The 26,087-nt window shown below is 46.4% G+C and overlaps 1 protein-coding gene across 4 annotated transcripts in view; it reads left to right on the forward strand.

Annotated features, from left to right (window-relative positions):
• SYN1 (synapsin I) overlaps nt 1-26,087 on the forward strand; it is a 253,699-nt gene that overhangs the window by 94,754 nt on the left and 132,858 nt on the right. For all 4 annotated transcript variants that reach the window (XM_082263912.1, XM_082263909.1, XM_082263910.1 and 1 more), the window contains exons 4-5: nt 4,064-4,220; nt 20,449-20,538. In XM_082263912.1, coding sequence (XP_082120038.1) covers nt 4,064-4,220; nt 20,449-20,538 — 247 coding nt within the window. The remainder of the gene's footprint in view (nt 1-4,063; nt 4,221-20,448; nt 20,539-26,087) is intronic.

Consider the following 26,087-nt stretch of genomic DNA (forward strand, 5'->3'; position numbering starts at 1 on the left):
CTCATTTATGTCTCCATGGTGGTGCAGGGTATAGAATATGTTTAATGAGCAAATTGCTTTAATAATATATAAAGCGTCTGTCTGGACTGTATGACCCTTAGCTTGCAAAAGATTTCAAAACAAGCTCAGCCTCATTTACGTCTTTGCATTGCCATTAGAAGTCAAACAGATTCGAACTTGCCATGCAAAACGGCTGGTAAAAAAAAAAAAAAAAATTATTTAATTGGTTTTGTGAGTCAATGTAGATATTGGGTAATACTATACTGCTGGAATCAGTATTGTATACACAAAAGAAGATTTGGGGCTTTCTCTAAAGTAGAACTACAGGCAAACCTTTGTTTCCATTTTAGATAGAGAAAAGGATGGTTTGTAACCCGTCAGTTCTTTTTTTTTTTTTTTTTGCCATCTGTGTCCCATTGCAGAGATTTCCTTTCACTTCCTGTCCCATAGCCAAACAGGAAGAGAGAGAAAATCCCTGCAAATTAAGGAAATTTCACGGGGACCCCCAGGTCACCAGAACTAGTATCCCCATTGAAAGATTTTGCTTCTATTACTTTTCTGGGGACAACCCAAAATTCAGAGTTTTCTTTTACTTTTATTTTAGTTTCAATCATTTTTATTGAGTTTTCAAGATTATGGAAAATACAGAAAAGAAATAGGGTTGATGTAATACTTCGCATTGTGAACAATTACTTTCATTTTCAATGATAATAATGGTGAACAGGACAAATAGAGAGGATGAATCTCCTTAACAGGGGCACGGGCAGAAAAAAATAGCTAACAGGTGTTCTAAACCCTCTCCGCTCTTGTCCAAAAGTAAAAAAAAAAAAAAAAGTTTTGACTTAAGTTATGCTTTATGGGAAGATAACTGAGATTCTGATACTAGGAGAAGACAGCAGCCTCTCTGTTTAGTAATCCTAATGCAGGATACAACAGACCTGTCTATAAACTGGAAGAACTCTCACTGCCTGGGTTGAGGAAGAGGGCTGGTTTCGGCTGTCAGCTGCTTGCTGAAAGATGGAGCCAGCTGTCCATCAGGCATTGGGGTGGATCCTGACCATATTGTCGGGATCCTTCCCAAACCTAGCATAGCTCTGCCCTGTCAGCAAATAGTGACTAATAGCCCACTATAGGTTGACTCTGGGTGACAAGAGTGCAAAAGTAAATGTACTCCCGTGACCCAGAAGAGAAATATGGGTAAAAAAGCTTTTGGCCATACTTCTGTGTTATACAGCAAACTAAGAGGTAAAGTTCTCCTATGACAGTGATGGCGAACCTATGGCACGCGTGCCACAGCTGGCACGCAGAGCCCTCTCTGTGGACACGCCTGCTATACTCGGAAACTGCCGCCGCTGATGCCTGGGCTCTCTAATCCTCCCTCCGTGCATGGCGGAGGCGCTGTGACAAGGGGAGAAGCGGCGAGCATTGGCTGTCAGTGTATTTCCTTCGCTCGCGTCCTTTAGGCTGCGCTGGACAGGGACAGAGAGGCACTTGCAGAGATCGCCGCCCACTGTGATTGATCCTGCCTCCACATTGGCTGCAGCCAAGCACCAATGGGGAGGTTGACAAGTGCATCATGGGACATGTAGTCCCGGAAGACTATGGGTCCATTTTAATGTCTAGCCCAGCTCCCCCGCATTCCGAAGCTGCCGGAGTGAAAAGTTCAGTGGCGCTGTGACAAGGGGAGAAGTGAGCGTGGACTGTCAGTGTATTTCCCAGCTCTCCCCCTTCTTCTGTCACCCAGCGCTGGACAGTGATAGAGCGGCGCTTGCAGAGATCGCCACACGCTCTGATTCCCCCTGCCTCCCCATTGGCTGCAGCCAAGCACCAATGAGGAGATTGGCAAGTGCACCATGGGACATTTAGTCCCGGAAGACTATGGGTCCATTTTAGTGTCCAGCTCAACATCACCACCCAGAGAGAGAGAGAGAGCGAGAGGAGTCATTGCCGCAAGGGAGAGAGACTGGAGCAGCATACTGTGAGCCAGGGGACAGAGAGGATACGAGGATACCGCCCCTGCAGTGCCAGTTGCGGGCCTTGCCACGGGTAACCGAGAGAGTGGACATCTGTTCGGAGGAAGTGTTGCTGGGATTGGTGAGAGGCCATTGCGGCCATTATCTGTGGCTGTTACTAATTGCAGTGTTGGCACTTTGAAAAAAATAAGTTTGTTTTGTGTCGCAGTTTGGGCACTCGGGCTCAAAAAGGTTCGCCATCACTGTCCTATGACATCTACACTGCAACATACTCCCTTCATGATATTGTGATATGGCTCAATTCAGGTGGGCTTTTGCTAGTGCATTGTTTATTTTTTGTCTAGTTAAGTGAGTTCTTGGGTATCTGGTGCACCTTATTTCTTCTGATTTTCATGCTGTCATTGCTTCTGTGCTCCAGCCCACCCCAGTTTCTCGTTTTTGTGTTTTGGGAACCACTGCTTGTGATACAGAAGAGCTATTTTCAAACAAACCCTGGCTTTTCTATCTCATACGGAAATGATGGCCTGATGTCAAAAAAGCAAAAACAAAAAAACGAATTTTCACACTAAGAAGGGATATCAGGAAACCGATTCAAAACCTTCCTCGAAAGATTGAATGTGAAGCAGGAAGCAGAGAATTAGGAATTAAAGGAGAAGTACAATCAAAGCTCGTTTGGCTGTACTTCTCCTGTGGGTCACAGGAGTGCAGGTCGTTCTGCACTCCTTTGACCTGTTTTTAGAAGACGGCGGGCTGAAGCCCACTGTCGGCTGACATCACAGAGCCAGTCCAGACTTGGGAAAGATCGCGACCATATGGGCAGGATCTGCCCATATGCCTGTACTGGCACCCAGCTCAGCCTCTCAGTGAGCCACTGAGAGCCTGAAACAGCTGCTCCTGCCCCCTCCACAGCCCAGCACTCCAGCGAGCGCAGAGGGGCAGAGCAGAGAGCTGGTGACTGACAGTCACCAGCTCTCTGCTCATAGAGCTGTGAGAACTGAGCGATCGACAGTGTTTGATCGCTATGTTCTCAGTATTAAAGCTGAGGAGGGACAAATGCAGTATTGGACCAATGCTGCATCCAGCTAGGTTAGTATGATTAAAAAAAACTATTGCGAACTTCTCTTTTAAGGAAATCTAGTCACCAGAAAAGCACATTGAAAATACTCGTTATCTTGCTGGTGGTATTCTGATCCATTACCTTGCGTATGTTCTGGGTCACAGATCTAAAGCAAGTATGCAGAGCAGCAAAAGAAAAAGTTGGAACCCCTAATCTGCATACTTGCTCAGGAGATGGGACTGAAAAAATTGAGATAAGTGGGTGAGAATGACAATCTACCTGACTGTCGTTCTCACCCACTTATCTAATTTTTTCCATTTGCAGAGGTCAGCTACAAAAGCCTTCATGTATCTCCCATGAGCGGTTCCCTTTACCATAGGCTTCAGGAAATATACTCTAAGTGACCCTGTGAGGTGATCTGTGGACAGTACTTAGATTAAAGCCCCGTACACACGTACCGATTGTCAGCCGTAAATATTCGGCCGACGACCGATCGGCCGATTGTAGGCTTGTTAGTATGATGCTTCCGACAGCGCATTTTCGGCCGAACAGAATCTGTCGTGCAGGCATTAAAATTTTTGTTGGACAACACCAGAACGGCCGATTGTTCGCCAGTCAGTACAGATTTCGGCCAACAGACAGCAGATTAGCAAGACTGGGCATGCTCAGAAAAGAAAAAACACAAGGAAAGTTAACCATCACATGACATCACTTCTGCAGTCGGCTGTTGTTGGCCGACAAAATTCGTGTGCAGTCTTTTGCAGTTTTCAACAGACACGACAGCCCTGGACAAAAGACGGCCGATCGTTCGGCCGACGATCAGTACGTGTGTACGGGTCTTTTGATAACTCGGGTACATATTTTGACAGTTGCAGTATTCGATGGATAGCATTATTAATTTGTTTTATTATTGCTTGAAATTGCCCTTTAAAATAGAACACTGTGAATTCTGCTTGCTATGTAATTAATCTCACTGGGCCAAATTTACAGAATTTTTACACAGTAAAGACTAATCACATATCTGTCCCCACAGATCACTGAAACCAGACTTTGTCCTGATTCGTCAGCATGCCTTCAGCATGGCTCGCAATGGAGATTTCCGCAGCCTGGTGATTGGGCTACAGTATGCAGGAGTGCCTAGCGTCAATTCTCTACATTCCGTGTACAATTTCTGCGACAAGCCCTGGGTGGTAAGTATCAACAGCAGATTACTATAGCAAAATAATGTATTTATGAGAAGCCAGGACAAATGATTAAGTTATGCATGGTTGCCTGGAAGGTGAATCATACAAAGGCATTTTATGTGTTTTGTGGCTTCCAATTTTGAGATCTCCCCATGTTGATTCCAGGATCAACCAACAGATATAACAAGGAACCCATCATGATAATAAGGCAGCTGCCATCAATTAATGTTTTTTCAGGGTTTGTTCTGGGGCTTTTATTCTCTTCCTCTGTTTACTGCTTAGTGAATCATTGACCTGGATAAAGCATGAGCATACCAGTTGTCATCTTCTTTCTGTGCAGAAGCTGTAGTTATGTTCATTATCATTCATTACGGAACACAGGGTGAAGTATTTTTTAGCCACTGGGTTATGCTGCTGCCTTCAAGAGATTGGACACTGGCAAACAAAGCTTTAAAACAGTCTAGAAAAACCCCTGCCACTCCCAGCAAGCTCCAGTTTTTTGCGAGTGTCCTAGGGGAATGGACCTTGTCTCTCCTCAGAGTAAAGCAAGCCCATTTCTTTGACTTTTTATACTTTTATTAAGATTCTTTTTTCTTATATTAAATTTCTACAATAACTGCAGAGCTACAAGGGCTAATTTTTTGCAGGTTTCAGGATTGGCTGATCCTCAGAATAGCCACGGACTCCACTGTGCGGAAGAAGTGGGGCAGGCCTGTAATGTGACCTGCAAGCACTGGGCTCTGCTGGGGGGCTCTCCTTGTAAAATGTGAGTTAGCCACAGAGTGCTATAGGTCAAGGGCCAGAGTGCATATACTGACCAGGCAGTTCGGATGATGCTTTTTCCCTTGCATCCTGTCTGGCACTTTCAGCTCATATATGTTGCAAGGGCTGTTGGGCATCTCCCAGATCACCGCTGCAGGCTTTTTTGTTGAGGGAGACTGGTGTGGTACTTGTGACTGTTCTCTAGTTCATCTACGCAGGGGCTAACACAGGAGTCCTGGTCACAACAATTTAGGTCATGGGCAGTAGAGGTAAAGGACACTGCTCTTATTTTGAATTCGACACACAGTATAGGCTACTTTGATTCTGCCTGGGTCTCTTTCTTGTCACCACACTGCGCATGCATGTGCCATTTCCCTGGGTGCACGAGCTTCAACTTCTTGCCATGTCCCTAGCCACACCATCGCTACGATCCTCAAGGTCATACATCCAAGGGCACCCTGCTGCCTTACAGTGACAAAGTCAGAGACTTCCTGCTACACCAATAATTTGTGAATACCCCATGTGGGAAATCCCTTACTTGCATACTTTAGTGGTTGATCATTAGCGCATGGGCAGCTGTTCTGTGGGTTGTGTCAGCCTATGATCCACTAGCAGCTCCCAGGTGGCTTGCAATGTTCCTCCTAAGGGACCTGGATTCAATAGCCCAGACCATTGTCCCTTATTTGAGTCACAACACTCCTTGGAGTCCCCTTAACTCCTTCAGAAGTGGTTCTCTCCTCTGTCTGGTCTAGAGAGGAATTCTCAACAACTTTGTCTGAATTTATGGGGAAAATTTCAGCCATGTTAGTTGGCTTTGAATGAAGGCCTGCAAATGTGATCTCATGCCCTCTGCTCCAGAGTCCATCTCTGATTTCCCTGTGGCTGCAGCAAATTTTGCGCAGTCAGCTGAGGATGATGAGGAATGTATCCTCTCCCTATTAAATTACTTGGAAGATGAGCTCCATAGAATCTGGGTAATCTGCATCCTCTGCAGGCTGATATTGCCCCATTCATCGCAGGCAAGCATGGAGGATTCATGTCCAGCCGAAAATCGGCTTCTGTTACACAGATTCCCCCGGTCCCAGAGAGCTCAGAGGCCTTGCGGTGCGTGCGCGACCGCCGCTATCTTGTCATCTCCCAAGGTGTCTTCTCCTTCTCCTGGTAAGGCCGCGGCGAGAATGGAGAAGGCTGCAAAGAGCTCCGTCGGGAGTCCTTCGGCAGTATCTGCTGCATCATCTGCCACACATGGATCTAATCCACAGCCAGAGGGGGACCCCTCGGTGGTGGACATGACCACACCAATCCTGGCAGCCTTAGACAGCTGTAAGGCGGCCCTAATGCTGCGCATTGATCATCTAGCCTCTGAATGCACCCTTATCAGACAGGATTTGGACAAGATCAGGGGGCGGCTGACGGGAACAGAGGAGCGAATATTCGAGGTGGAGGACACCACAAATACCCATTCTACTCAAATTGCTGAGTTGCAAGCCCAGGAGAGCAATATGGCCTGTAAAATAGAGGATGCTGAGAATAGACAACGCTGCAACAACATCAGAGTGGTGGGCCTTCCTGAAAAGGCTGAGGGGAATCATCCTGCTTTATTTGCTAAACAATTTTTCCAAGATCTTAATCTGACAAATGTGTCCATCACATATGTAGTAGAAAGAGCTCACCATGTGCCAACAGGTGCGCGGCCCCCGGGGGCCCTACCCCAACCATTGCTGGTGCGCTTCCTGAATTTTTGGGATCGTGACATGATCCGGACAGAGGCCCATAAAAAGAGGAGCTGCAATATGCCAATGGGATGATGATGATGTTGTTTCCTGATTTCTCTGTAGAAACACAGAGGAAACGCCGCTCATATGTTGAAGTCCGGAAGCATTTGCGGGCTAAAAGCCTGAAGTATGGTATGCTATATCCTAGCAAGCTACAGGTGAAATATCAAGGTACTCTAAAGTTCTTTGAATCTGCAGGAGACGCCACAGATTGGTTTCCATTTAATCTTACTTGAATACAATTATTTTTGTGTCGCAAGTCTTTGGATATCTCGAGGCTGGAATGAGGGCCTACTGGGTCCTTGACGCAACACCTTTGCAAGAATGTTTCCTTTGTTTTCTTTAATGGTTATATGGATTTCTCCTTATGTATACCACCATTCTCAAAAGGGGCGACATAACTGTCTGTTTTGGATTAGAGCTGCTCTCCTTGCTGGAAATATATGCTGACTGTCCTGTACCTTTTTGGAGTATTTACATAGGAGCTCCTAGACTGGTCCGCAGTTTTTGAAATTCTTATTTCTCTTTCATTCATTGGTGGGCACAGCTCCTGATTCTTCTTAACCATTGGGTTATATTGCCCCCTACAGGAGTAGGACGCTAGGCAGGAAAAAGCTTTAGTACCCCTATGAGCAGTCTCAGGGTGTTTACACCCACTCTCAGCTATAGGCACACAGTTTTTTTCTGCCTAGTATGGAGTAAGGACCTAGTTCCTAGTTGGGATCTATGATCCTGGCAATTTTTTCTTTTTAGTTTGAATTTTTTTCCTCTTTTTATTATTTTGTTCCTGTGTTGTCTACGACCTCCCCTGATTGTTATGTTTTCCAGGTGAGCTTAGTATATAGCAACCCTATTGGGTCTGCGTCCACACCCTGAATGCTCAGATAGTGAGAATGTTTCCTTTGCTCCTTTAGCCGCGCATGAAAAGGCGCTGGTGGATACACTGTTTGTGTCAGTGCATGACACTTTAGAAAAGGAGGTTGTGGCTAATGCTGCATCAGAGGTGCCGGTCCTTTTGGCACCCACAGGCCCTCCAAAGCGGCAATGGCTTTCTCTTTTCCGCTTACTTTGACAACATTGTCACAAAACACTTTTTGCTTGCTGTGTCCTTATAAGGATTAACTGCGTTAAAGGTGGAATAAAGCTACCTTCATTCCGATTGAGGAGTCCCTGGCCTTTAAATACCCAGCTGATAGGAGGATGGAGGCTCTTGCCCGCCATATGTTCGCTGCGGCTGGTTCGGCACTTAGACTAGTATTTACTATTGCCTTGGGGTCGCAAGCTCTGACCGAGTGGGCTAAACTTTTACGCTGGGAGCTGGAGGGGAAACAGCTTCCCTGTCTTTGCCGAGCTGGTGGATCAGTTGGTCCAGGGGCTACAGTTTATCTGGGATGCCTATTGGATGCAGCTCCTTTGATTTCTAGGCTGTCTGTATCAGCAGTGGTCCTTCAGCGTATTATCTGGCTAAAATGCTGGTCTGCGAATCAGACTTCTAAGAAGGCCTTATCTGGTCCCCCTCTTGTAGGGGATTGCCTGTTTGGAGGTTCCTTGGATGACATTGTTAGGGGTCCTACAAGGAGGAAGAGTACTCTTCTTCTGCAGGCTACCAAGGGCAAGGAGCACCATCGTAGACGTGGGCCATTCTCCTCAGCTCAGGTTTTTCCTTCTCTCAAGGTCTCAAGCCAAGGGATCAAAAGCCAGGGTCTCCACCAGAGGTTCCAAGAGGACCTGGTCTGGCAAGCCACAAGCGGGCTCTTCCAGACATGCGAACATGGCTGCCTCTGCATGAAGGGGCGCCCTCACCCGTATCTAGGGTGGGGGACGTCTTCGCTGGTTTCCAGATCCATGGACCTCCCTGGTATAGGACACGTGGGTCCACAAAGTTATTCGGCCAGGGTACAAGATCGAGTTTTGGTCTTATCCTCCGGAAAGGTTCTTCCCTTCCAACCTGCACTTGCCTCACTTACAGGTCTCTTTGGGATAGTGCAAGACTTGTTCCTTCAAGGGGTGATTGTTCCAATTTCAGAACATTTTCAGGAGTTTTTTACTCAAACATCTTTAAAGTTCCCAGGAAGGAAGGCAAGGTACGTTCAATTCTGGACCTCAAGGCGCTAAACTGCTGGTGTGAGTACAGAAGTTCCACGTGGAGTCCAATCACATGGTAGTGGCGTCCCTATGTCAGGGGGATTTTTGCTTGTTTCTGTCAAAATCAAGGACACCTACCTGCACATTCTAATATGTGCCGGTCACCAACGATTCCCCCATTTTGCTGTGAGTGAGGAGCATTACTGGTTTGTGGCATGGACCTTTGGTCATGCCTCCGCTCCTCGGGTCTTCACAAAAGTGCTGGCATTGTTTGAGTCAGCAGGGGATTGTGGTACTGGGGTACCTGGACAATCTTCTTCTGTGAGCGGAGTCTCCAACTGCTCTGATAAACAACTGGAGATTGCTCTGCAAACTCTGAGGGAGTTCGGTTGGATTCTGAACCTTCAGGAGTCTGCTTTGATTGTGTCCATAAAAACTGGACTATCTGGCTCTGACTCTGGACTTGGCCTCAGTCAGAGTGTTCCTTCCTCTGGAGAAACGCCAGACATTTCAGGAGGCAATTCGACTTCTGTTGTTCAGCAGACGGTCATCCCACCAGGTTGCATGCTGTTGCTGGGCCTGATGGTGTCCACCCTCGAGGTAGTCTGTTTGCAAAGTTCCACACAAGATCTCTGCTAAAGAGATTCTGGTGAAATGGGACAAGGATCCACGGTCTCTAGAGGTTGCTTTTTTCTCTGGCACTTCGACAGGGAAAATCCTTTCTCCCCCTGTACTGGACAGTTGTCACCACGGAGGCCAGCCTGTCTGGGTGGGGAGGCATCCCCAGCACAGATGTGCTCAGGGGGTCTGGACTCTGGCAGAGTCCAAACTGCAGATTAATGTTCTGGAACTCCGAGCGATCAGCCTTTGTCTGGCTCACTTGACAATTCGTCTTCAGGGGTGTCCGGTACTAATTAATTTGGATGATGCCACGGCCATGGTCTATGTCAATCACCAAGGGGGCACAAGTAGTGTCCTTGCACTCGGTAAGTAGCTGGAATTCTAAGGTGGGCTTACCGATTCCAGCTCTTTCAAATTTCTGCCACGACTCCTGCGTAGGATAAAAGTAGATGGGGTTCTGTACACTGACCTCGCCGGTCTTGGTACGCCGATCGTTACGGCTGGTCGCACCTTAGGGGAGGATCGGCTGTCCCAAGGACCGATCTTCCATCCTGCTTTATAGTCGTTGACTTTGCGGCTTGACTGTTGAATGCCAGGTGCTGAAGGATGAAGGTTTGTCTGAGTCGGTGATTCCTACGCTGTTAAAAGCTAGGAAATCTACTTCTAGGAAGATCTGCCAACGTACGTGGAAGACGTACATTGTGTGGTGTGAGTCTCTTGGGGTTCATACTCGCTCCTTCTTGGTGGGGTGGATCTTAACCTTCCTTTAACAGGGGGTTGAACAGAAATTGGCCTTGAGTACCATCAAGGGCCAGGTATCGGCTTTGGCGGGGTTTTTTTCCAATGACCTTTGGCCTCACACTCCCTGGTGCTTACTTTTCTTTAGGGTGTCCAACATTTGGTTCCTTTAGTGCAGGCTTCATTGCCGCCTTGGGATCTTAATGTGGTGCTTTCAGCTCTACAAAAGCTTCCCCTTGAAAATATTCAGGAGTTTTCCCTGCTTGCGCTGCCCCGGAAGGTGGCCTTTTTTGGTGGCTTTCACTTCTGCGTGCAGGGTGTCGGAACTGGCGGTGTTATCCTGTCGTTCACCTTATATGGTGATTCACAAGGATGGGGTGGTGCTTCGCCCCTGTTCGTCATTCCTTCTTAAGGTAGTCTCTGACTGTCATTTGAATGAAGACATTATGTTGCCTTTGCTGTGTCCCAAGCTAAACATCTGAATGAAAGGACCTTGCATAACTTGGATGTGGTCTGGGCAATAAGGGTGTACCTCGCAGCTACGGAATCTTTTAGGAAGTTAGACTCTCTATTTGTGCTCGCAGACGGACCTCACAAAGGGTTGCCTGCTTCTTCTACGACCATTTCCAGATGGATCAGACAGACTGTGGTTCAGGCATATTGCATCATGGGTTAGGTTCCTCCTTTCCCTGTCTAGGAATACTCTACTAGGGAGCTTAGTGTCTCCTGGCCTTTACGTAATCAAGCGTCAGGGATGCAGGTTTGCAAGACGGCCACTTGGTCGTTGGTGCACACTTTTACAAAATTTTTATAAAGTGGATGTGTTGGCATTTGCGAATGCTTCTTTTGGCCGCAAGGATTTGCTGGCTGCTGTTTAAAGGACCTGGTCCTCTTTGAGGGTGCATTGTTTTTTTCAGATGAGCTCCAGTTGTATATGGTTGAGCTCCATGTTACCTGGTTGGCTATGGTTAGCCTTGGGAATTTTTTTCTGCTTTTTTCCCACCCCACATGTTTAACACTGCTTTGGCACGTCCCAATGGTTAAGAAGAATTGGGAGCTATGTCTGTCAATGAACGAAAGAGAAAATGGGATTTTTAAATTACCGTAAAAATCCACTTCTCTGATGTTCATTGACAAACACAACACCCACCCCTCTGTGTTGTTGGTTTTCTTCTGACACTGCTTGTAACAAAAATGAGTGCCCTATAGCTGAGAGTCGGTGTATACCCCCTGGGACTGCCCATAGGCATAGTCAAGCTTTTTCTTGCCTAGTGTCCTACTCCTGTAGGGGGCAGGATAACCCAATGGTAAAGAAGAATCAGGAGCTGTATCTATCAATGAACATCAAAGAAATGGATTTTACGTTAAGTCAAAAATCCCCTTTTATTTCTCTTTTACTACAGTTTTTTTGTTCTTTTCTGTTGGACATTTTTCCCACAGGACGATTGCAGATGATCAACATCTGCCAAAGTGCAAGCTACTTCCGGTGACTGTTGTTGTGGGTTTTGGGTATAAGCTGAATGCCAGGTTTCTAAGTTGTTTTGTTATTAGGTATTACAGCAGGGTCAGTTTCTCCAGGTTCCAGGCGCCACCATGTGGGGATATTCTGCAACTCCGTCTTACTAATCTTATTTTTCTTTGCAGCTTCTTTGGAATACAGAGGCAGGACTGTTGACCTTACTCTGTCTTCCTGGATAAGTCGCCATATAAGTTAAAATATTATTATGGCTAAGTCAGTTAAAATACTATCCTGGAATGTCCGGGGACTTAATGATAAAGTAAAAAGGGCAGCCATGTTTAGCTATCTAAACGTAGTCAGACCGCAGATTATCCTCTTACAGGAGACGCATTTGGATGGGAGCAAGGTGTTATTACGTAGGCCATGGATACAGCATATGTTCCATGCCGCTTATTCCTCATATGCCAGGGGAGTAACTATTTTGTTCAGTAAGTGTATACCTTGCTCCATTCGGAAGGTGATCTCTGATCCAGGAGGGCGATATGTTATTCTAGTACTAGATATGTATCAAACAACAATGGTGATGTCTAGCATTTACTTACCACCACCCTTTCAGCTGCAAGTATTATATGATTTATTAGTGACGTTAGCTCCTTATACCAGTATGCATCTTCCTCTTCTCCTAGCTGTTGACTTTAATGCTATTCTGCACGGCGGACTAGTTACCTCTAACCTGCAGCGACTGGCTTCCACTGATCTCCTCTCCTGGGTATCTGCTGCTCATCTTACTGAGCTATGGCGGTGGAAGAACCTGGGTGTTCTGAGTTAATCATGTTTGTCTCGAACACATAAAACTGAGTCCAGAATTGATCTCGCCTTTGCTAACACCAGTTGTTTGCATTTAGTTTATGCTGCCTTCTATCTGGTGGGTGGTTTGTCGGATCATGACCCTTTATTGATGACTCTCTCGTTGACAGCCGGGAGTGGAGGAAGTGCATGGCGCTTGTCGTCTGGTTGGTTGCAAACGGAGCAGGTGGTACAGAAGGTACGATCTCCTATGTCGAATTTTTGGGATGAAAATTCTTCCTCTGCGGCAGATACGGTGGTTTGGGACACATTCAAAGCTGTAATGCAGGGACAATACACATTGGCCATTAAGGCAGTCCGTAATGACTATAATGCGGAGAGTGAGGCCTTGCAGACAGTGGAACGTAGGCTGGAGGGGGAATATGCAGCTGCCCCGTTTGATGTAACTTATGCACTCCTAGAGGGAGCCAAATGTCAACTTTCCTTGTTTGCTACTAACTTGCCACATACTACCTTGCTTCATAGAGCGAGGTCCCTTTTTTAAAAGGGTTACAAAAATGGCAAGTTATTGGCATTGCTTGTGGCGGATCAGAGGGCACCGGTTACCGTTCCCTATATTCGTTCCCAAGCGGGGAGTTGGTTAAGGATCTTGACGCCATTATGAATATCTTTGTAGAGTATTACTCAGGGGTATATTCTCCAATACCCATAGAGGATGAGGCAGAGTTGATGGGTTCTCTCTCTGATCTTCCTATGCCTGTTTCGGAAGCTGATGACAGTGCCTGGCTTGATAGGAATATTACTCTTAAAGAAATAGAGGCAGCTATTCTTTTGTTCCCCCTGTACAAATCTCCTGGCCCTGATGGGTTCCCGGTAGAGTGGTATTGACAGTAGTCTGATACGCTAGCACCCAGATTGCAATCACTGTGCTCTCATTACTTTGAACGTGAGGTGTTGCCATCATCTATGTTGGAAGCATATGTGGTTCTCCTGCCTAAACCAGGTAGGGATCATACATGCTGCTCCTCCTATAGGCCAACAGCCCTCCTTAATGCTGATCTAAAAATCCTTATGAAGGTCCCGGCTACTAGGCTGTCAGTGGTGCTTTCAGCCCTAGTAGATATTAATCAAACAGGCTTCATGCCATGGAAGTCCACTGACACTAATTTCCATCGTATTGTTACTCATAAGACACTGGGGACTAGGCGGTCATAGCCAAGGCCTTTGATTCTGTGACTTGGGGGTATATGAAGGCAGTGTTGAAGCGTGTAGGATTTGGTCCGAGTTACTGTAAGTGGGTGCCTTTATTGCATAATGAGCCCTGGATGGCGTTAAAAACAGGGTCCTTGATATCGCCTTTCTTTAAGGCTGGCAGGGGGACCAGGAAGTGGTGCCCGTTGTCGCTCTTCCTGTTTTCTTCGATGATCGAACCAGTGGCTGTGGCGTTGCACTCCTCCCCTGAGGTAGGTGCATTGGAGGTTGGGTCTATCAGAGAATGCCTGGCATTGTATGTGAACGACATGTTATTATTTTTACAGGATCCGGGTCCATCTCTGTGGCCGGCCTTTCCGGCTTTAAAGTGAACTGGGACAAATGGACCATTCTTCCGCTTGACCCGGGCACTAGGGCAACGGTCGATGCAGCGTTGCCACTGCAATGGGTTACTAGCTTCACATGTTTGGGGGTTTGCATTTCTGCAAGGGTGGCAGATTACCTTAATCTGAATCTTCTGCTTCTGCTTGACCTCCTTTAAAGAAGGGCAGAGGTATGGAAGAATCTCCCTTTGTCGGTTTTGGGATGAAGAAACCTCTTAAAAATGAAGATCTTCTCTGTTTTTTTATATTTTCTCCGCAATTCCCCTTGGCTTAATTGGTTCATTCATATGGGGGAAACTCACCACCCAGGATAGGTCTCTGGGCTTAAGGGGGTTAAGACCTTGAGTGAAATCACCAGGGGTGGTGAATTATCTCAATTTGCCAATCTTAAACAAAGATTTAGCTTGCTCAACCCGTATCTCTTCCATTACCTGCAGCTGAGACACGCATTCATCTCCCAGTTTGGCACCACCAGGGTGGAAATTAAGCCCTCCGCCTTGGAGAACGTCATACTGGATGAAGCCATGAAAAAACTCCTATCGGAATTATATAAGGACTTCTTCCCTGTTTCAACCCCCTCAGTAGCCAGTTGTAGAGAACAATGGTTAATTGAGGTTTCTGGACTTGGGAGGAGAGGATTGGGATGATGTATGGAGTTTCCTCTTTGCACATTTAGTATTTGCAATTCAGTTTAAATTCCTGCATAGGATATACTATACTCCTGCAAGACTAAAATTTACCCAGGGACCTCGGCAGAGTGTTGGCGCTGCTCATATGCTCCGGCTAACTTTAGTCATATATTTTGGCACTACCCCATAGCTCAGGAGTTCTGGACTGCTGTTGTGCGCTGTGTCGTGGAGATCACCTCTGTGCCGGTGCCTATGACCGTGTCCACCTGTCTGCTTGGTCTAGTGGAGAACCTGGCACCAACTAGGGCCCAGTGTACCTTACTTAGTCTGTTTCTATTCTATGCCCTCAAGGCACTGATCCTCTATTGGAAAAAGCCAATGACACCCTCTATGTCTTATTGGAAAGGACTTGTGAAAAAGGTGACTCCATTCTATAAAGCCACATATTTGAGCAGAGGCTGCCCAAAGAAGTTTGATAAGGTGTGGAGGATCTGGCTGAAGAGCCCTGCCTCTATCACATAAGGTAGTCTGAATAATGGATACTTGGGAGAAAATTGGATTGAAGGTGATGTAGGAGGCGCCTGGCATTGTGCTCAATCACATTATCATCCTAGAGGCTGCAAATGTATGTGTTTTATTGTATGTACGGGTATTATAGCATCGGTTATTCACGTCTCCTAAGGGGGACTTATATCCTGGGATGGTGAAGTTGCCTGCAGGGTGGTGGACCTGGTTGGAGAGGAAATGGGGGGGGGAGGGTGCTTTTGATGATTTTTTTCGTTTTGCTTGTTTTGTATATTCCGCCCTGCTTGACGAGTTTTTTTTTTTTTTGTATGTTCCGACCTGCATGGTGTTTTTTCTCTTTTAAAAGCAATAAAAAAAAAATTGACAAAAAAAAAAAGTCGCCAGTCTGTTAAAAACGTTCCCACTTCACTCACTTCTGCAGCCTGTTGTGTATAGCGATTGGCCTAATCTGGACAAATGTTTACTTCTCCCAAACGCTTTGTCCAGGAAAATCCTATTGAGGAGGGGTTCCTTAAAAGTGGGTCCTCCTTGTAGTGGATCCAGGCTATTTTCTGTCTTAACAGATCTGTAAATATTCCTGTGGAGTACCTCATGGTGTTTAAAGATCATGTGCATACAAGGCTAGAAGCCCTGTTCAAGGCATTATTCTCCCTCTTGGGCCCTGCACTGCAACCTGCCATTATGGCCATGTCCATCTTCTAGACCTTGAGCACCTGGTCCAATGATATCTCTAGATATCCTGATTCTATCATTATGGATACTGCAGTTCTCCAACAACTGGCGCTCATGCTTGTGGACAGGCTGTTGAATATTGTATGCCAAATTTCCAGAATGGATTTTTTACCGGTGGTATACAAAGAACCCTTTTATTCAAATGGAAGTCCATGGAGCATTAGTGCTTATTCTGTATGGCCTTCGATGGGAGGCACCAGCCTCCACTTGTCAGAGTGTGGGGATGTGTGGTAGCCTTTGCATCCACCTGGTCCCTGGACATTTTAGATGCTTGAGTCCAAAACATGGTATCCAGGTGCTACAAGGAAGAATTTTAAATGCTTCATGTTGTGAAATCTACCAACATCCCCACAAAGACTAGCAGACCTCCACAATGCTCTGGTACAGCTTCTTTGTCAGGAGGAGCCAGAAAAGTAAAGATTCCAGGGTTTCTTCTCAAACACGTTCTCTGTTCTCAAACCCAAAGAAGGAATTCGCACAATATTGGATCTAAAGGTTCTTTGGGTACAAAAATTCCCCATGGAAATTACAAGGTCAGCCATTTCTCCCCACTTAACCAGTAGACCTGCTCTCTGTGGACATTAGGGATGCCTACTTGCATTTCCCTATCTTTCCAACTCATCAAAGCTGTCTGTGTTTGATGGTGGGCACAACACATTACCAGTTCATTGCCCTTCCTTTTGGTCTGTGTACTGTACCTTGCTTTGTTCACCGGGCACTCCAATTGTGGGGTACCAAGGTGACCTTCTTCTAAGGAAACAGTCAGCACAGATATCAGTTAATGTCCAACAGACTGTTCTGTCAGTGCTGGAACCAACTCACCACTTGGAGTGTCTAAGCCTTATCCTGGCTTCTGCTCTGTCCTGACCTATTACCACATTACCAGTTCATTGCCCTTCCTTTTGGTCTGTCTACTGTACCTTGCTTTGTTCACCGGGCACTCCAATTGTGGGGTACCAAGGTGACCTTCTTCTAAGGAAACAGTCAGCACAGATATCAGTTAATGTCCAACAGACTGTTCTGTCAGTGCTGGAACCAACTCACCACTTGTGGCGCTTTTCCACTGCATGGAACCGTACCGGTTCGGCACCCTTTTGTGCTTTTCCACTGCTGGTACCGCATGGTATAGGGTCGGAACGGTTCGGTACGGTATAGGTTTGCATTTCCACTGCATGGAACCGAACGGTACGGTACGGTACGGCCCTGAAAAAACAGTACCTACTCGATTGTGGTTCCAACAGGTACCAAACTGGTACCATATCCCACAATCCTTTGCATGCAGTCACTACTAGCCACTGATTGGTCAGAGAATCCCACCCACCCCGTTGTTATCCCACCCACTTAACTTTAGTACTGCTTTAGTGGAAAAGCAAACCTATACCGTACCGTACCGAACCGTTCCGACCCTATACCATGCGGTACCAGCAGTGGAAAAGCAAACCAGGCCAAGCAGGGCCGAGAAGAGCCGAGCCGGTACTAGCCGGTACTTGCAGTGGAAAAGTGCCATTGGAGTGTCTAAGCCTTATCCTGGCTACTGCTCTGTCCTGACCTAATGGTGGCTTTGTTTGAGGAATTTCCATATGATTCCATTCCAAGCCATTGTGACTCAATATTCCGGCTTTGTGGTATAAGAAGGCACATTCTCTGGACTATCACATTCACCATACCCCCGAAACCAGACAAGCTCTGAAGTCAGAGAAATCCTTCCTTCCATTAGTCTGGAAGGTTCTCCTGAGGAGTCCTCGAAACTCTATCAGTATAAAAAACCTAGTCAGTGGAAGAAGCTCGTCTCCTGATTGACTTTCTGGAGCTCAGAGTGATTTGGTTATCCATTCAAAACTGGACCTCTTGTCTGCATGGTTATTTGACCATGATTCAGGCTATTTCTTCCTTTCACCACAACCAGGACATTGTTCTCCCATCTCTCTGTATTGCTCCTAGACATCCTAAGGAAATTCCAAAGAAAAAGAAGGGGGGATTTACTGTAGTTTGGAACTAAAGGTAGGTATCATCCCAGGAATTTTAAGAAAAGAAAAGAAAATTCCACACTGATTGAGACTATAATAACCTACATACAAAGTATAAAGAGTAAGTATAGAAAAATTGTATAAAAAATTTAAATTTGTTATTAATAAATAATGATAAAAATGTGTGTATATTCAACAACGTATTGAACGTGGTTGTTCATACAGCAAAGACATTAACATGTCTAATACAAAAATGCAAAACATAATTCTCCATATAAGGTAATGGCTAACACAAAGATAAAAAGATGTTGCTCAAAGGCTAACAGACAAACCCAATTTTCTATGGAAATTCCCCTCCACTATCTGGATGCCGTATGCTATTTGAGTCTGTCTCTCAGTTACAGTTTCCCTAGACAGACTTTTTTTATCATCATTCCTCAAGATCCCTGTACGGGAAAGCCTGCCTCGATTTCATCATCATGCAGGTTGAACTGATGCAATCTCTTTCCAATTGTAGATTAAAACACCTTACAATGAAATTTAGGGGAGTCAGCCAGTCCTGGATAAATTAAGTATTGTTTGAAATCAATGCCACTTTTAAATTATTTTTTCCTTACTGTGGAATGATTGAAGTTAAATAATTTGGTGATCTGTTTAAATCACTTTTTTGTTTTTTTTTTGCATGCTAGTCATTTATGTAAAACGAATAGGTTACTAATGTTAGGAAAATTCTCGTAAGACAGAATACAACAACCCTTGATGATGTAATGTATTGTACTGTATTTTTTAATTTCCAAACACGCACGATCTTGGTCACTCGATTTTTTATGAGTGAATACTGTACTGATTAACCACTTTAGGACCAGACCTTTTTCTTATACTGACACTTCTGTTTACGTGTAAAAATCTGTAATTTTTTGCTAGAAAATGACTTATTACCCCTAAACATTATATATATTTGTTAAAGCAGAGGCCCTAGAGAATAAGTTGGTGCCATAAGTTTTATGTCACATGGTATTTAAACAGCGGTTTTTCAAATGCAATTTTTTAGGGAAATTTTTTTTTTTTAATTTTTTCATGTACAAGAACACAATATAATACTCAATTGTTTGGTCAGATGTGATAGATGATGTGAATAAATAGATCCCTAACATGTCACACTTGTAAATTGCGCACACCCATACAACGACGGCAAACAATGTAAATTTTACTATCCATAGGCAACGATTTAAAAACCTTTACAGGTTACCACTTCATTTACACAGGAGGTCTGGTGCTAGAAATACTGCCCATGATCTGATGTTCGCGGTGATGCCTCACATTTGTGGGTTGATTGCGGGACCAACTTGTGTGCTTGTCTTTGTACACAGGGATGGGGGCACTCATCTCAATTTTTTAATTACTTTTATTGTATCCCCTGTCATAGCTATAGGTAGTGACAGGTACTCTTTATGGAGAGATATGGAGTCTATTAGACCCCAGATTCTCCTCTGCCCTTAAAAGCATTTGATCACACCAAGATCAGTGTGATCAAATGCTTTTTCTTTTTACATCTGGCGTTGGGAGTGATGTATGCTCATCACTTCACATTTTTTATATCATACAGGTAAACAGAGCAGATCTGGTCTCTGTTTGCCTCTATGATCAGCTGGCAGAAGCGCCAGCTAGGGCTCCCATTGGCACGAGAGACCACGGGAAAGCCATGGAAGGTAAAGTGAGGGGGACATCCTCTCCCACTGCTTGTAAAAGCAATCCAGCAGCTAGTTAGCTGCTAGAATTGCTTTTACAAGAAAGCTAATGGCCGGCTCTAAAAAAACAATACTGCAGGCATCATCCTGGTATAGTCACTTGCAGTCCAGTGATGTGCCAGTGGTTAAACTTTTCGTTCTGTTATTGTATGGTAAACGCTTTCGTGCTTGTCCCTTCAGATAATTTTACTAGCAATCAGATTAACAGACGATTGCTCCAACATCAGTAAATTTCATTCGATTTTGTTATCCTGTGTACTAGGCATAACACTTTTCTGAGGGCGTTGGAGAGCTCAATTGATATTGGAATGATGACATATTATGTGTCAATAGCAGAGAGAACACCACACCCTAGATGTCTGAGGTTTGGATGATACAGGATCCACCTGCACTCTCCCTAAGGAGGTTCTAATCACTGGCACCTAATCGGGAACACTGGATTCCAATTTTATGGATTTGATGTGGTTGTAAACATAGGGTTGTGCTTACTTTTTCTATGGGACAAGTCTGCATTTTTGTTAATTTAGATTAATATCAATTTTATGTGTCATTTGTTCAAGTAAATCACCTTTAGCTGTAGGCACTATGTGACTCAAGATTTAATTGCCTATTCAAAATACTGTATGTGGAAAAAGTCATCATATTCCTTGAGATGTACTTATCTTTTTTTCACATAGCTGTATAATAGTCTGTATTGATTTCCAGTTAGCGATAAATGTTTTTGTATTCTTGTGAAAGCTCCTCTTCATAGCATTACCATTCTCACGCTGTTTTTTCCGTTAATCTTTCAGTTTTCCCAACTAGTGCGTCTGCATAAGAAGCTGGGTCCAGAGGAATTCCCTCTAATAGAGCAAACATTTTACCCCAACCATAAAGAAATGGTGAGTAACATGATGGAAATTTTGTCTAGAGCCCACCACAATGTTTGACTTTACTTCGGGGAGTTAGTTCCAGTTTGTACCTGTTCGTTTGAGGGTCTTGTCCTGTACTGACCTCATACTACAGTAGCATACATTGCATGCTATCAGGTTTTGTCTGCCCCCCTCCTCCTCCTCTTCCAGAAGGATGTTACGAGTAATGGAACAAATTTAGAAACCTTGCACGGAAAACCCTTAATCTGAAACAGATGGCTATCTATAGAATCCCTTATTTAGGCACAAATTCACTTTCTGCGTGATTTAGTGAGATAGATTTATTTTCCACTGTTAGACATAAGACATCACTCTCCAGACTTATGTCCTATTCTTCCATAAACAGGATTACTTTTCCTACTATGAAAATGTATGTTCCAAAATAAAAAAGTAAAGGTGTTCCAAGGGTTGACATTATACCAAGTTAAAGTGAATGTCAAATCCAAAAATCTTTTTATTTTTCATCTATTACATTGCATCATGCCCCATTGTATGCAGTTTTCTTAGGAAAATTGTTTTACCAATTTATTGCAAAACTTCTTACCTAAAGATCTTGCGGATAACAGCAGTTCCTGTTGCAGACTGACAGTGCTAAGCCATTGTCCTGCAGGTAGCATCAGCGATGTCTCCCCGTTGTGTGTTTTACAGTTTGCCTTTAAGCTGTCTATCTAATAGGCAGCCCAATCACTAACTAAGGGAGCATTCACGGCAGGTTGAAAATAATGATACGGAATGTTTTTTATTGTCAGCCTGCACGAGGAAACGCTGCTACTGGCAGATATTCAGATAATAAACTTTGCAACAGATTCACTAAGACCGGCGGGTGGCAGGAAAGAAATTCACTCAATTCCCCCCTCAACACAGACAGGGTTGAAAAGGGGAATCCCTCTTGCCAAGCCATTGTGTTCTCCTGGTGGGGATGGCTCCCTGGGATCCTCGTGGTGCCAAACAGGGCCGCCATTTTGCTGTAGCCTTGTGTGCTCAATGCACGGCGGCCATGTTTGTGTATTCCAGTGGCCATTTTGCGGTGGTTTGCTATTGAAAATAGCGGCGGGCATGACAGTGGAGCCCTGTGGACGGCGATTTTGGCAGTGGGAGCCCCTTCTCATCCCCTGGTGCTCACTCCTGGATCTTTTCACTTCCTGATCGCCGCACGTGGAATGCAGATTATCCTGGTGGCTGCTGGTAACTGTTTCTGCTGGGTGGTGAGTCTGGTGGGGTCCTCTCTGCAGAGGATCGCTTGGTACTTTATGCCTGCTGACCGGGTGGTGCTGCCGGCGCGGTGGGGGTTGTCCCTTCGCAGTGTTGTACACTTTTTGTGGGGTTCCCCTGATGACTCATGGAGTCTTTGGAGCACATCTCACCACCTGATCCCCTCTCGGAGGCTGCAGGGCCCTCTGGGTCCCAACCAACCATTGATGCACTGACTACCTCAGTCGGCAGGTATTGGTCCAAGGGGAATGGTCCCTTCATCCTGAGGTGTTCATCAGTTGTTTTTCCGGTGGGGCATCCCCGAGGTGGATCTGTTGGCGTCTCTGCTCAACAGAAAGATGCAGAGGTTTGTGGCTCGGTCACAGGATCCTCTTGCGGATTCCGGTCATCTTAGTGGCCCGGACTGGCCTCGACTCGGGCTGGTCGTCGACTTCCCTTGGAAGCTTCCTCTCAGGATCTGCTGCCCCAAGGACCAATCTTTCATCCTGCTTTACAGTCGCTGTCTTTGACGGCTTGGCTGTTGAATGCCAGGTGCTGATGGATAGAAGTTTGTCTGAGTTGGTGATTCCAATGCTATTGAAGCAGTAGTATACAAATTTTTGTGACTTTTACCTACAGGTAAGCCTATAATAAGGCTTACCTGTAGGTACAATTAATATCTCCTAAACCTGCATGGTTTAGGAGATATTTGCCCTGCATTCAGCCGCTGACACTAGCGGCGCATGCGCTCTGAAGGTCCGGCGGACCTTCAGAGTTCCATGCCGGGCAGTTTCCGGAAAATGACTCCCGCGCGCATGCGCAGGAGTGATGTCATCGCAACTCTGGGAACTCATAGCGCCGAAGCCGCTGAACCCAGAAGAGACGCAGAGGGAGCATGTCAGCTCCCACGGCGGTGTCCGGGGGTCCGTGTCGGGGCTTCATTTTAAGGTAAGTATTTCATAATGAGCTAGTATGCAATGCATACTAGCTCATTATGCCTTTGTCTTGCAGGGTTTGTTTGTTTTTTTTCAGTATACAACCGTTTTAAAAGCTAGTAAGATTTACCATTGTACATGGAAGATGTACATTGCGTGGTGTGAGGATCCTGGAGTTCATCCTCACTCTTTTTCGGTGGCTCGGATCTTAACCTTCCTTCAATGGGGGGTTGAGCAGAAGCTATCAAGGGCCAGGTGTTGGTCTTAGCAGTCTTCTTTCAATGGCCCTTGGCCACACACTCCCTGGTGTGTACTTTTCTTCAGGGAGTTAGGCACTTGGCCCCTCCAGTGAGGTCTCCGTTACCACCTTGGAACCTCAATTTGGTACTCTCAGTCATCCAGAAACCTCTTTTTGAGAATTTCGGGAGATTCCCCTGCTTATGCTGTCCCAGAAGGTGGCCTTTTTGGTCGTTATCACCTCTGCATGCAGGGTGTCGGGATTGGTGGCGTTATCCTGTCATTCACCTTACTTGGTGGTTCACAGAGATAAGGTGGTTCTTTGCCCCTGTCCGTCGTTCCATCCAAAGGTTGTCTCTGATTTTAATTTGAATGAAGACATTGTGTTGCCTTCCCTTTGTCCCAGGCTAAAACATCCAAAGGAAATTGCCTTGCATACCTTGGATGTGGTCCGGGCAATTAGGGTGTAACTGGCAGCTACGGAGTCTTTTAGGAAGTCAGACTCACTATTTGTTCTCATGGATAGGCCTCAGAAAGGGTTGTTCGCTTCCTGTGCGACCATTTCCAGATGGATCAAAAAGACGGTGATTCAGGCCTATTCCATCAATGGTCAGGTTCCTCCTTTCCCTGTTAAGGTGCACTCTACTTGGGCGCTCACTGCCTCCTGGGCCTTCCGTCATCAGGCATCAGTGACGCAGGTTTGCAAGGTGGCCATCTGGTCGTCGGTGCACACTTTCACAAAATTCTATAAAGTAGATGCTTCTTTTGGCTGCAAGGTTTTGCAGGCTGCTGTTGAGGTCCTATTTGAGGGTGTATTGTTCTTTTCAGGTGGGCTCCAGTTGTTTTGGTTAAGCTCCTGTTTACCTGGTTGACTATAGTTTAGCCTTGGGAATTTCTTTTTCGCTGTTCTCACCCCTCATGTTTAACCAGTGGCGGCCCGTGCATAGGGGGCGCCAGGGCGCCGCCCCCTACCCCTAAAAAAAAAGAAAAAAAAACAAAACGAACAAATAAAGTTGTTCAAAAAGAAAATTGGGTCCGCCGGCCTTGCCTGAAGGAACTGGTGGCTGGGGGGAGGGGGGGTTACGTCCCAGAAGAGGCGCCGATTGGCTGCCTTCTAGGGGGTAGGGGGTATCCTGGGCGCAAGTCTTTGCGGTTGGACACCCCCACTTTCTGATATCCTGGCTGTGATTGGTCCAGTCTACAGCCTGGACCAATCATCATCCAGGATATCGCTGACGTCGCAATGGGGGCGGTGCCGGTGCGTGCGTCAGTCACTCACCGTCACCGCCGCTCAGAGAAAAGGAGAGGCCTTCCGCCGGTTCCTGCCGCCGAGACGAGGGAGAAGGACCCGCCGCAGAAGAGGAGGAAGAAGCTGAGCCGCGCCGCCGCCAGGTAAGTTTGAAGGGAGCAGGCCGTCCGCCGGTTCCCGCCGCCGAGACGAGGGAGAAGGACCCACCGCAGAAGAGGAAGAAGCTGAGCCGCCCCGCCGCCAGGTAAGTTTGAAGGGAGCACGCACGCTGGCACTCTGCAATCATTGGGGGACAATGCTGGCGCTCTGCAATCATTGGGGGACAATGCTGGCGCTCTGCAATCATTGGGGGGCAATGCTGGCACTCTGCAATCATTGGGGGACAAAGCTGTGGCGCTCTGCAATCATTGGGGGACAATGCTGTGGCGCTCTGCAATCATTGGGGGACAATGCTGGCGCTCTGCAATCATTGGGGGGCAATGCTGGCACTCTGCAATCATTGGGGGACAAAGCTGTGGCGCTCTGCAATCATTGGGGGACAATGCTGTGGCGCTCTGCAATCATTGGGGGATAATGCTGTGGCGCTCTGCAATCATTGGGGGACAATGCTGTGGCCACTCTGCAATCATTGGGGTACAATGCTGTGGCACTCTGCAATCATTGGGGTACAATGCTGTGGCACTCTGCAATAATTGGGGGACAAAGCTGTGGCGCTCTGCAATCATTGGGGGACAATGCTGGCACTCTGCAATCATTGGGGGACAATGCTGTGGCGCTCTGCAATCATTGGGGGACAATGCTGTGGGCACTCTGCAATCATTGGGGGACAATGCTGTGGCGCTCTGCAATCATTGGGGGACAATGCTGTGGCGCTCTGCAATCATTGGGGGACAATGCTGTGGCGCTCTGCAATCATTGGGGGACAATGCTGTGGCGCTCTGCAATCATTGGGGGACAATGCTGTGTCGCTCTGCAATCATTGGGGGACAATGCTGTGGCGCTCTGCAATCACTGGGGTACAATGCTGTGGCACTCTGCAATCATTGGGGACAATGCTGTGGCACTCTGCAATCATTGGGGACAATGCTGTGGCGCTCTGCAGTGATTGGGGACAATGCTGTGGCGCTCTGCAGTGATTGGGGACAATGCTGTGGCGCTCTGCATTGAAAGGGGCTCGCACGCTGAACTCTGCATTGATGGGGGCACGGAACAGTTGCATTGAAGGGGGCACGCACGCTGAACTCTGCACAGTGTTTATTGCATTGAAGGGGGCACAGCACAGTTGCATTGAAGGGGGCATGCACGCTGAACTCTGCATTGTGGGGGCACAGCACAGTGTTCATTGCATTGAAGGGGGCATGCACGCTGAACTCTGCATTGTTGTGGCACAGCACAGAGTTCATTGCATTGAAGGGGGCACAGTGTTTATTGCATTGAAGGGGGCACAGCACAGTGTTTATTGCATTGAAGGGGGCACAGCACAGTGTTTATTGCATTGAAGGGGGCACAGCACAGTGTTTATTGCATTGAAGGGGGCACAGCACAGTGTTCATTGCATTGTGGGGGCACAGCACAGTGTTCATTGCATTGAAGGGGGCACAGCACAGTGTTTATTGCATTGAAGGGGGCACAGCACAGTGTTTATTGCATTGAAGGGGGCACAGCACAGTGTTGCATTGAAGGGGGCATGCACGCTGAACTCTGTATTGTTGGGGCACAGCACAGTGTTCATTGCATTGAAGGGGGCATAGCACAGTGTTTATTGCATTGAAGGGGGCACAGCACAGTGTTTATTGCATTGAAGGGGGCACAGCACATTGTTCATTGCATTGAAGGGGGCACAGCACAGTTGCATTGAAGGGGGCATGCACGCTGAACTCTGCATTGTGGGGGCACAGCACAGTGTT

Source organism: Pelophylax lessonae, assembly GCF_965119305.1.
Source record: "Pelophylax lessonae genome assembly, chromosome: 7".
Classification (NCBI taxonomy): Eukaryota; Metazoa; Chordata; class Amphibia; order Anura; family Ranidae; genus Pelophylax; species Pelophylax lessonae.